Source organism: Glycine soja, chromosome 15 (assembly GCF_004193775.1).
Source record: "Glycine soja cultivar W05 chromosome 15, ASM419377v2, whole genome shotgun sequence".
NCBI lineage: Eukaryota > Viridiplantae > Streptophyta > Magnoliopsida > Fabales > Fabaceae > Glycine > Glycine soja.
The window spans coordinates 4,568,906-4,582,061 of NC_041016.1; the positions used below are offsets into that span (position 1 = coordinate 4,568,906).

At 31.6% G+C, this 13,156-nt stretch overlaps 1 protein-coding gene and 1 pseudogene across 2 annotated transcripts; both read right to left on the reverse strand.

The window, feature by feature from the left end:
* Positions 1-2,947: 2,947 nt before the first annotated feature.
* On the reverse strand, positions 2,948-5,706 carry LOC114385673 (probable cinnamyl alcohol dehydrogenase 1). Of its 2 annotated transcripts, none has more exons than XM_028345692.1 (7): positions 5,516-5,706; positions 4,911-5,006; positions 4,507-4,620; positions 4,189-4,419; positions 3,753-4,038; positions 3,483-3,633; positions 2,948-3,369 (listed from the first exon to the last, which is right to left on the reverse strand). In XM_028345692.1, exons 2-7 carry the CDS (start codon positions 4,997-4,999, stop codon positions 3,167-3,169), a joined length of 1,074 nt encoding a protein of 357 aa, XP_028201493.1. In that variant the 5' UTR covers positions 5,000-5,006; positions 5,516-5,706; the 3' UTR covers positions 2,948-3,166. The 2 variants fall into 2 exon arrangements, with proteins under 2 accessions (XP_028201493.1, XP_028201492.1); XM_028345691.1 differs by having other exon boundaries at positions 4,911-5,009.
* A 933-nt stretch (positions 5,707-6,639) lies between these two features.
* On the reverse strand, positions 6,640-7,137 carry LOC114388077 (annotated as a pseudogene).
* Between the last annotated feature and the right edge of the window lie 6,019 nt (positions 7,138-13,156).

Genomic DNA, 13,156 nt, shown 5'->3' on the forward strand with positions numbered 1-13,156 from the left:
TATTTTTTTATAACATTTAAAATTAATCTTCATTTAATTATGTTTTGTTTATTATAAACTGAGTATTGTCATACTTCAAAAAGGTTGATTTTAAGTGGGATGGTTTATATGATTTGATATGTTTATTGTGCATTCATATTAACTGTAATTGTAGCTGGGGTTTCAGTTTGTCCGAATGGGCGTCTCCGCATCGTGATACGTGGTTTTGATTTGCACCTGAGATTGCTGTGTTACTGAATTTTCAGCTTTTATTTCTATGCATTGTTTTTTCTGTTTCTTTTGTCATCATTTATCGTCAGTTTCTTCAGAAATGAAAAATTATTGAATATGCAAAATCTCAAAGCAGTAATTGTTATATTTATCAGCAAAATAAAGTAATTTTGGATTGATTGGAACCATAGTTAAACTAGTTGTTTCCGCCGAAGTTTGTCGTAGTTGAGTGAAATCTGGCCTTAACTAGGCAAATTACAGACCTCTCTGTTTCATCCTCCTCTCAATGATAAAGGGTTGAGAATTTCTTGGATACACTTGATAGAACGAGTTTTTCTCAAAATTTCGACTTCTATAGCTGGTCCAACGATTGAAAGGGGTCAAATCTGTCCAATCTAACTATGGTGCTGAGCATGAGCAGGGAATTTCTGGCCACACTCAATCTCTGAGCTAAATGTATTGCTTGCGGCTGTGCGGCATTTATTTCATTAAATTCAAGTGCTGATGTTGCTGTTCAAACGGGTAGTAATGGGGGACACATTGGGTAAAGTTATACAGGATCTAATTGGTGTTTTCTTTTTTCATTTTGGAAAATACTGAATATTTATTCAAGGGGATAATAATCACCAATTTCTTCCATGAAATATTATCCCCTTTCCTAAAATGTCCTAAATAAAAAATTACTTAATTAGTTCTAGAAATATTAGAAATTATGTTAAGTAGTTCCTCAAACATTATAAAAATCCTTCAAATAATTCAAACTTTGCTAAAAATACATTAATTTAGAGCGATGAATGTCCAATGCTTTGCAAGTTAACTTAAATATTTTTACTAGGACCACTTAGATGATAACCCCCTGTGAAATTCATGATTTTTTCAAATGAAAAATTATCATTTAATACGAAACAGAAAGCGAATGTCTCTGCCTCTTTTATATGGGAGTTTTTATTATAGTTTACCAGCGGAATTGATACATTTTTCTGCAATTGCTTTTCAAACTGCATGATCGTTAGGTTTAGTGCAAGTCATTGGATCCAAACTGCATCCTTAATTTCTAAAGTATTCATATCCTTAATTAACAGCCACATTATTTAGCAATTAGCAAAAGCAAAACGTGTCAAGTTACGCTTCCTATGTCAATGAAGCTTCTCGGTGCTCATCCATGACAACACTCAGCATCTCAAATGGGAATTTTTGGAGGGTTTTTTAAGTGAAGAAACTGTTTTTTTGGTTTCTTTTCCATTAAAGTAAATTTATGTGATAGGAAGAGTTTTTTAAAAATTAGATTTGTATCTTCTACAAGAAATTATTTCTTATCAATAAAAAATAATATTTATCTAACTTTTTTTTCTTCAATATTATTGTGCTTAGTTATTTGATAATTCAAAAAATATAAAGTAAATTTTTTGAAGTTTTTTAAAGTTTTTTATCATTCGAATAAAATCATGTATGAATTTTTTATGAATGACATGACATTATAAGGATCACAAAAAGTATAATGAGAATTATAAAAAATAACTTAAGAAATTTTCATTGGAGATATTTAACACTTTTTGGTGTTTGTCCGTGATGTCAACCACCTTTTTCTTCTCGTTCACTATCATTGAATTGTCTTTGACCCATGGTTAGCCAAGCAAGATTCCTCTCTTGATATTGACTTTGTGGTGTGTGGAGTCTTGCCCTCCACAAATTTCTTTCAAGAGCATGCTTAGATTTTAGATAAGACAGTTTAAAAGTATGTTTGAGAATAAAAATTAGTTTAAAATTATGTTTGGTTATTCCTCAAAAATATGTCTAAGAAATACTTTTACAAACTTAATTTATAAATTTAAGTTTGATAATTGTAAACTTTAATCTAAACATGCACTATGGGGCTATGGGGCTATGAGGCACCTTAGGTGTTTGCTATTGTAAACTCTCTTTTGTTGTCCTTATTTCCTTCTAATAAAAAATTATCAAAAATAGGATGGGATGTGATGATGTATTAAAAAAATAAAAATTAACCTAGTCACAAAGAGAGAAAAATAATAATAATTTATAAAAAAAGAGAGAGAAAAGAAATGAGTTGGGAAGTTGATAGTTGGTAGACTAGCTACAAAATTTCAAACATACTGACATTTACTGTCCACGAATAGAATTTAGACACAAAACTATAGCTGTTGACTTATATTTAAGATTATATTATTAATTTATTACCAATTAAATAATAACTCACTGTCCAAAAAACTAAAGTAAATAAAAATAAATCAATCAATCTTAATTATCTATTAAATTAAAAATATTAACATATTTACTTAAAAAGGTTGGTGGTTGACTTGTCTTGTCTAGTTTTCTTTAAGGATCAAGTAGAGGAGTTAAAATAGTTTGGTGAGTTAAAAATCTTATTAGTTTAAACGGGTTGGTTTCATCAGCCAAACTCATTTCACCATCCTAACAACTTTTGTAGTTGGACTACATGAGGGCATAAAGGATTAATTGGATACTCAATGAGCAACCCGATCCATCAAAGGTTGTCCACAGTAAAAATCCAATAACAAATACTATGTACAGTATTAGAGTACTTTATACATTCTCAGTGTAAAAAAATTTCAATTGTCAACCAATAATTAAAAAAAAACATAATAAGTAGAACTTTTAAATTAATAATTACAAAATTCAACAAATTTATTATACATCTTGATTGAATCTTTACACTTTTGACACAGACTACCAACAACATCTATTATTAAAATTAAAATAACACTATTAATTTCCATAATTATTATTATTTCATAATCCAAAATATTATAATAGTCAAATAATATTAGTTCCCAAAATAATTAAGGAAAATTCAACATTTACATCGCATACTCCATTGAAATCACCTCTATGTAAGTAATTATGAACTATGAACATCTTGTTTATCGAACAAGGTGAAGTCCAATCATGTCCAATTTAGGAGGCAACAAAGTACAACTTATTTTTCTTTCAGGGAGTTCTCAATATCTATCACAAACCGGTACTTGACGTCCCTATTGATGAGCCTCTCAAGAGCTTCATTGGCATACTCGATTGGAATTACCTCTATATTTGGGTGAATCTCGTTTGCAGCACAGAAGTCAATCATCTCCTGTATATCTTTTGTACCACCTGTAACACTTCCGGCTACAGTCTTTGATCCTGTCAAACAGAAGATGAATATTTACAGTTCCACTGCTTCAATGAATTGAATTACACGAATGAAAACTGAAAATTCCAACAAATTAACTTTCTATGCTTCAAAACCAACGTACCTATATTAAGGCTTGCAGGGCTGAATTTGACTTGACTAGGGAAACCAACTAGGACAAAAACACCATATGTCTTCAACAGTGACATGTAAGGATCAAACGGGTGATCACCAGATGCTGTGTCGATTATAAAGTCCAACGATTTAGCCAATGCCTGTATGGTAATCGGCATCAATTTTGACAAAAAAGAAGCATGAGTCTGTCAATATCTATGTGTTCCTCTTCATGTTCTGAAGAAAATGTTATGCACTAGATGCTTCATGTTATGCTTACCGTCATTTCCTCTTGATTAGATGAAACAACAAATTTGTCTGCACCAAGCAGGCTCAGTGCCTCCTCTTTCTTGGATATGCTAGTGCTGAAAACTGTCACACTCAAACCAAATGCCTTTCCAAATTTCACTGCCATATGACCGAGGCCACCAAGACCAATCACTCCAAGAGATTTACCAGGTTGATTCATCTTGTGGCGCACCATCGGTGAATAAACTGTAATTCCAGCACAAAGCAAAGGAGCTGCTGAAGCCAATGCATAGGATTTTGGTATCGTGAAGCAGTACCTGCAGATGCAAAACTAAATATGATATGAACTGGAGCTATAACCTGTTATTAGTATGAAATCAAAGGTACTTTCAGAGCTTATGATAAAATTCAGCAAGAGAAGACCTCATAAAACTTGTAATTAACATCTAACCATCTATTAAGCTTACCTCTCATGGACTACTATGTAACTGGAGTATCCTCCTTTTGTAATTGTACCATCAAAATCAACACCATTAAAAGTGAAAACAGATCCCTTGGTACAATGAACTTCTTCTCTGTCATTACAATGTTCACAATCCCTACATGAGTTGACATAAGTCCCCACTCCAACATGGTCACCAACCTTAAAACGGTGGACATTGGAGCCAACCTTTGTCACAATCCCAGCAATCTCGTGACTGATATGAAAAAGAACCATAGGAAGATTAGCTTAAGAATGCAGGATTCTCAATTTATCATCCATACAGAAAAATAAGCCCACATACCCAGGCACAACAGGATACTTTGAGTCACCATGTTTATTCCTTGTCCAAACTACATCGGCGAAGCAAACACCACAGTGTGTAATTTTAATAAGAACATCTTCATTCCCAGGAGTCCTGTGCAATCATCATTATCATATTGTCAAGAAACTTAAAGGGGGAGGGCCGGCGGTGGGGGCAGAGGAAAAAAGTTCAAAAGTCAACTTTTATCCCAAGACAAGGTAAAAATGAAACAAAAAATGTATACATGAACGAAATAAAAATATGTAGCATCAAACCAGGAACTGCAATATCTAGTAACTTTTGGAAGTTGGGTTGCCATGAAAAAAGAATATGGTGATTTACAGAAAACAGATACTTCATTAGTCCATTATATAAATTGGAATAAGAGAGGTACATATATATACCTGCGACTGAATTTGTAAGGTGATAGAACTCCGGATGCATCTCTTGCTGCCCATCCCAGGCAATCTTCACCAACACCTTTGGAACTCATAATTTTTCTACTACAGCATAATACGATTAACTATCAGTTTAGTTTTCATGAAACTAACATAAAAGGAAGTTTAGCAAGAATTTAAAGCTTATTATCCTCATTTAATTTCTAATAAATCAAAGAAGTCAGGAATAGAAATTAGAGAATGCCACATAGAAAAATGTTGGAAAAATAGGTTTGATGCTTGTAATTCCACGAAAAATGTTACCCAAAGTCATCAATCATCAAAGCTGCAGATGACATAATTATTTCATGGTTGCAAGTGCTAGGAGCAAAACTCACAGAAGCTGAGTTGACTATAACGGATATAAGAAGCAGCCTAAGAATTAACTAATTAAATTAACCAGATCACCTAAAGATCCATCAACACAGGAACATGATAGGATGAATTATGAAAGTACGAAATCCTAATCATAAACGAAGATGACCGAAATGAACGAGAACTTGACGATATAACAAAAAGTTTTATAAATTGTAATAGTTCAGCGAAAAGTTAATAAGAGAGTCATCTCACACCTGTGTTGTGTTGTGTTGCGTTGAGTAAGGATCCACGAAACGTACGAGATGAGGAAGAAATAGAAAGCGAATGTATCACTGTTCTACAAAAGGGGCTTTTTATTTCATTGTGGTTTGGTTTCTTTCGCTTCTCTATCCCAACACCACGTTTTCCTCCTACCTCGTATTTGGCCAACCTCTCCACTCATTTTTAGGACTTAGGAGCCACGCGCACACTATTAAAATGGTTTCATTTGATAAAATTGAAAATAAGTTAATACTAACTATTGAAAATCATCATGTAGTTTTGATTAAAAAAAAATCATCATGCAGTTATTATAAGATTTAATGATTTAATAATTTATAATAAAATAAAATTCATAACATTATCCGTATATTTAATTTAACTCCAAATATATATATATATATATATATATATATATATATATATATATATATATAAAAGAAGTGTGTGATGAATAAAATGTCAAGTCAACAAAAGGATTTTTTTTTTAGTGAACGTGTCACACGATACGTTGTTAACTTCATTTGTATGTCAAAAGAACTGCTCCGTGCTCACCATGATGCTATAACGTTCTTCTTCTTCTTTTGTTAAATTAAATTTAGGAAGATGAGACTGCTTTGCAAGTGTTTTTTATGTCGTTCTACTATTAAAATTAGAGTTTCACCTTAATATCTTATATTTAATTATTTATCTTTAACATACATTCTTATTTTATATATAGATTATGGAGACAAAAGTTTAATTTTAATTAGAAAACAACAAAAACACCTAAGAAACTGCATCTAATGTTTTTTTCCAATGTAAAATGGTCAGCACCATACACTGTTTGGATCAGGATAGTAGTTTGTCACAGGGATCCACTCTGGCAAAATGGAGAATTCAGCTTCAAATTTAAGTATTTGAATCACTTGCATTACAGAAGGCCTGAATCTTTAATTTGGACGAGCACACCTAAGGTCAATAATCACTAACCTTTCCATTTGCTCCTCATCAAATGCTCCACATAGCTTTGGGTCTGCTACTTTAAGTATCTCTCCCAATTCATAGAGCTCCCAAACCCACTCAACTATTGTTACTTGACCCTCCTTGGCATTTAGGTAAATGGGTTTTCTTCCACTAGCTATCTCCAATAAAACAACCCCCCAGAACTGTATATGTCAGATTCCTTATAAGCTTTGCCTGTGATGACATTTTCTGGTGCAATGTACCCCCTGGTCCCAGCTATAAGTGTGGTTTGTGACCCTTTCTCATGATCCACCAACCTAGCTAAACCAAAATCACCAAGCTTAATTAGCATTGAAACTTGAATCCAGCATAATGTTGCTTGATTTGATGTCCCTATGAAGAACATTGTTCCCACTCTTCTTGCAGGTATAGCAAATGCTGAAGGCTGAAGCCAAGCCTAGAGCTATGCTATACCTTACTGGCCATGTCAAGAAGCCTTTACCACCATATAAATGGAAATCTAAGCTTCTATTTGTGATACAAGAAGGAGATCATATTTTCTATGGCACCAAACAAGGAGTTGTACCAAATTCTTGTGCCTCAATTGCCTAATGATCTTAACTTGAGTTGCATATTCCTTAACCCCCTGCTGAGACTCTCTTGATAGCAACATATATAGGAGTTTAAATCTTTCAGAAAACCTTTATACACAGCACTAATTAAAATCACCTTGTCCAAGCTTCTCTGACTGCAAATTTACTTGTTGCACTTCCTAGTACTTCATGGCCCTTTTCGAATTCATCATCCATTTTTAGATCAAATTCTAAGACTTGTTTCTTTCCTTAATCCTTTTCCACAACAGAAAACAAGGCCAATCCTGACAAAACAGCCAAACCCATCCCAATTCCTTGCCACTCAACCAGTTTATAACCTTCACTATTACTATCTCCTATTTGTAAGCTTGAATGCAATGACCATGTCTTCAGAATATGCACCTCAAACAAACCATAACCTCCTTTGGTAACTGCTCTCTCAAATCAACTCACCATTTCGGAGACTGGAGACTGTGAATGAAACACTGAAATTAATAGAGTGGTGGAATTGTACTCAATGCTTGCTACAATTGTAAACTGTATTATGTACTGACATATGAATCAACCATGCATGGCGCAGTTATGTTAGACTCCATGCATAGAGTTGAAATTAATACCAACGCCGTGAAGGAAAACTCTGTAAGTTTTCTAGATCGAGCTTCTCATATCTCTGCAAGAAGTGTGACACGTCCAACACCACTGTAACTGTTGCTTTGGCCTACCCTGCCCAGTGTGACTTGGATTTCTGAACATACATCACCTTTCCAAAGGGTAGCTAATTATTAAGCAATAGTGGATTTTGTAGGAGGGAGCAATGAATTAAAACGGTTACCATTGCATAGCATAACACAAGAGTTGGTGTACATGTGCTATTGCTAATACCATTTCCATTACCAATATGCCAGTTATGGTATCAATCAAGCCTAGCAGTAGCAGGCATATGGTTAACACTTCAAAGGCTTGTCATGTATTATAATAATTTATTTTCTTATGTGACATGTGAATTTTATATATGGTTTGTCTAAAATCATACATACAAGTTCATTCGCTGCCTACCTAGAAACATAGAATTAACCAATGCAGGAAACCATCCGAGTACTTAGTAACTTACACAATGTCGTGCTAGGATGTGACTTGCACAATATTATATATAGGTTTCAAGGTATACAACTTTAATATTCTCATGTCATGTCCCCCTTTCACAGTTGCCATTCCTCCAACTAATCTCTTTCTCTTTTATATATTGCATTTCTAATTAGTTTTCTCGCATTAAAGTTTTGATTGTATATATTATCCGCAAATACAATCCTCGGGCTCGGATAATAAATTAAAGGTATGTAAATGGCAGAAGTAAACATTTTGAACTTGTAAGTATATATATAGATATAGATTAAAAATTGACTCTTAAACCTAATACCAAACACACATTTCAATGTAATTGTTTGTAAGACCGTCATAACAATATTTTTTTTATGCTTTATATATTATGAACATTAATACAGGTGGAATACGAAAGAACTACTAAACAGCTAAATAGTAAAGAAAAGTTTAGCCAAACACAAAAACAAATGAAATCCTCCTTAGGATCTGAAAGAAAGGGGGAAGCAAATCCGAAGACCTTTACATCTTGTTCTTCATATGTACTCTAAATTAATAAATCCCACTCTGCAGATATCCTCGTACTATAATAATAAGGCATAGAATTCGAGTAATTGACTATTTAAGAACGAAGGCACGAACAGCTATCATTTGACTATTTTTAATTAGTAACATCACATCGCATGTGAAAATGTGAAATCACACGACTCACGGTGTCACGACTCACGAGACTCTAAGTGTATCCATACAATTACACATGCATTATTTTACGTTTATATGATTCTTAATTCTTGAAAGTTTTGTATATCAACCATTTTCTTCTATTAATTCCAACATTTTACTTTAAAAATAATTAAGTTTCAATTTTCTTCTTATGTATACTAGCTAGTTTTAATTTATTTTTAAAATAATTTTTTTAAGTAAATACTTTTGAAAAGTATACTAAGTTAAAGTGGCACTAGAATTCAAAGTTATTCACATGCAATTTTGAGATTGAGCTCTCCTCTCTCGACAAACAATACAAGAAGTATTTGTGTTATGTTTTCATTTTTGTTTTTTCCCTGCTAATAATTAACTACATTACATACGTACATTAATTAAAAACACTTAATATATCTAATTAAATATTTTAATTATTTTATATAATGAATCATTTTCTTTGCCACTGTCCCAATTTTCATTTATTTAATTTTCCAGGATTCTTTTGTTTTAGATACTATACTTAAAAAATGTCACTCAAACAAATTTGAATATAAAGCTTCTAATCAACATATTTTTTATGTGAAAAAAAAAAGCAAAACAAAATTACAACCTCAAATGCAACACCCCCATAGCATCAGATAGCATTAAAGAAGCCAACTGAGGGGGGCATTGTGTCCAATCTTAAAAAGAAACATCATAAGTGACACCATATTTAGCAAGCCAGTCAACACATGAATTAGCTTGACGCAATGTATGCTCCAAGTTGACCTCCAAGGTAACTGCAGTAGTTTCCTAATCACATTAACCAAAGGAAAAAACGGATGAAAGTAATCCATGCTACTTTTAATTAATTCCAAGGCCATCATAGAGTCTGTATCACATAAATTAACACGAAACCCTTTCCTCTGAGCTTTGTCAAGAGCATGAAACAGAAGAAATAGTTCATCCCGAATACTGGTTGAAGTGCCAGAAGCCAGTAATCCAGTTTTCCATATAATCCCTAAACAAGCCTCCAAAACCCACTCTTCCTGGATTTCCAAATGAGCTTCCGTCAATGTTGATTTTGATGGCAGGAAAGGTTGGTTTTTCCCATCTAATCAACATATATAGATTAACGTTAGTCACTTAAAATTATCACAACATTTTCAATAATATAGATCAAAATAAAGAAAAAAAGACAGAGGTAAAAAGTGTGAGATAAAATCAAATGATATATATATGATAATGACAGATAAGGAAAAAAATGTTATAAAAAGGTATTATAAAAATTTAAGTAGAAATAACATCAAAGCAAAATACTTGATGACAAAAGTTAGCAAATAATTATGATGTTAAAAATATATAAATATTAACAAAAGCCGAGGTATAATTCACAACCGATTTTTAAAATAATATAAAGAGTAATAATTTCAATTTTTGAAATAACCGCTTAATAGAAGAAAAAAAAAATCAAATGTTGATTAATTTGGAATTAATTAAAAGTTGCATCGTTCCTGTCGAATGTTTCTTTTTTGTAATAAGAAAAAAAATCCAAGTTAATTTTTTTTATATAAATTAAGATTCAATTCCCTTGTCAAACGATTTTAAAATTAAAGTGAATTCCTATATTGGCTCAGTATATTAGAAAGAAAGAAAGAAAAGAATTTCATTTTATGATTATCAAAGGTGTGTTGATTTTATTTATTTTGTTAGTTGATTTTCAAATAAGTTTTGCGTTTTAGCTCGGAGGAGTACCTGAAAAATTTGCATCCATGTCAAACTAACCTCAACAAAAAAGAAAAAACCTCAACTACAAAATTGATTTATACTACAATCGCTTCCTTTACCCTTTTTCCTCCGGCCCTTCCCTCGTATAAGGCATGAAAGGATAGGTAATTGAGGCACATGAATCTATTCTTTTTTTTTTTAATCATCATATTAGTACAAAATTATTTCTTGCCAAAAATAGTAACATATTTTTGTTGAAAATCTTAATGACATATAAGTTAAATATTCTCTTCTTCTAATATAATTTATTTCAAATTTAACAGTCAATTAAGATCGGATCCCTTAATACAAATTATTATCACTTATATTAACCATTATTAATATATGGATCTATTCTTTACCTATGCTAAGAGGAGATGATCTCATGTCTTTGGTGAGTACTGACAATGTGTGTTTCTCTACGTGCAAGTGCAGAAGGAATAGAAAATTACTACTAGTAATTTATAAGTCATGATGAAGTCTCTCTAAACTAATTAATTAATCAAAAGTTAACCATAATCTCACGACTAATTACAGAGTGGTTATATTTAATGGGTGTTGTTAAGGAACTAAAAAATATATATTTATTTTGTAAATCATAAAAAACATAAAAAAAATCATCAACAACATAATTTTTTATTTTTTATTAAAAATATTTCTACTTTAAATTTTTTAGAAGATTAGTTAACAATTTTCATAAGCATCTTCATTGTTGGAATTATGTTAATTAATTCGGGGATGTCCTTGAGTTGTTTGACCAATTATACCCATCATTTGTTGATGATTGACACCTGGCTAGACCCTTAGTTGGGGAGGTTACGCCCAAGGTTTTCTTTATTCTCATTCCTTAAATAGAGATTTAGGTACAGTTATGACAATTAACGAGATCATTGATTGTTTAAGGAAACAAGATATCTTCATTGGACACAAAATCTCTATCACGTGGGCTACAACCAATCACTAGCATAAGTTCCAAGAGCGTCCTACTCAATCCAAATATAAAAAGGGATTAATGTTTGGGTTTAATCCCCCTTAATGGTAAGCACTATAAAGATGGTACTGGTAAGTTTATTTATACAGATGGTTTATTGTCCCATTAAGATGTAATATAATGTCATAAAAGTGAACCTATTCTCTAAATTGCAACCTACCATTTTGGACTTTGCACAAAACATAGTATATTAATTACGAATTGTTCCCCCATCAATAAGCTTGATGAAGCGCGTGCGTAGGGCATTATAAGCATTACATGGAGATCAAGACTGGTTTGGTGCTCTGGAATAATGCAGTCATAGACTCATAGGACTTTCTTTGACATTTAGTAGAGGATATTTGAAAAAAAATTAAAATGTTCAAAACTGAACTAATAACTGTAAGTTAAACCACGGGATTATATATATCTTTTAAGCAAAAATGTTGCACGTTATCCTAATTTTGGGTGGATATAGATGTAAGAAAGAAAAAAAAATTAAATACTACTTGAAATAATTTTTAATTTTTATATATATATTTTTCAATATTTATTAAGTTTCTTATTACTCTTTTAAAATAAACCAATATTTTAATATTTATTTTAACCATAAGATCTTGTAATTTTTTATTTATACATAAATTATTCTCATTACAATAAAGTAATTTGTCTAATATAAAATTATTCAAAAAATAAGAAAAATTAAAATAAATCTAATATTTATTATTGTTAATTTCGTAAAGTATATATTATAATTAGTACTTAAAATTAATTAAAAAATTAAAATATAACACCTCAAAATATATTCTTATCGTTAAAATAAAATTAAAATTTATATAAAAATATTATATAAATATATTTATTTATATTATTTTATATTTTTTTAGCTACTTTAACATATAATTTTATCCACACTTATGATTTTATAAGTTAAATTAAATTTAACTTTTAATTATCAACTTTTAACTTTTAATTATCAGTTAACTCAACTTGTTAGCTAATCTTATTAAAAATCTAAAATCACAGTTTAGAAATTTATTTGTTATTTTTGTAATTTCAAGGACTACACTCAGTTTCAAAGATTAAAAATGAAAGTTTACTAGTATATTATACTCCCTCTATTTAGCATTAAAAAAAATCGCATGTTGAATCATTAATGGATAGACGCCTACACAATTTTCTTGTTTTCCTCAAAAAAATAATATATACTTTCAATATTTATTATTTCCCCACCCATTTACCCTGGATGTTTCTTGCAACGGATACGGAAAGCAGCCATTTTGACGCTTTTTTCGCAAACCTAAAAGCAGGGGAAGTAAGCGCCCTCGGTTTTGGAAAGTCCACGTGTCCATTCCTCATACGTCACACAAATGCACACTCACAGGGTCCCCACAATTCCTGGACTCCCTAACTTTCCTAGGTTTCACATTCGCCCACTCCCACGTTGTCACGTATTAGCTACTCGCTTTATCCATTCGACACGTGTCCCTTACAATCTAGTTTTACCTCACGTATTCTTTCACACTTAAACATAACGGGCGAGTACGCTTTGTTTTACATACTCAATCGCGTAAACCACGTTT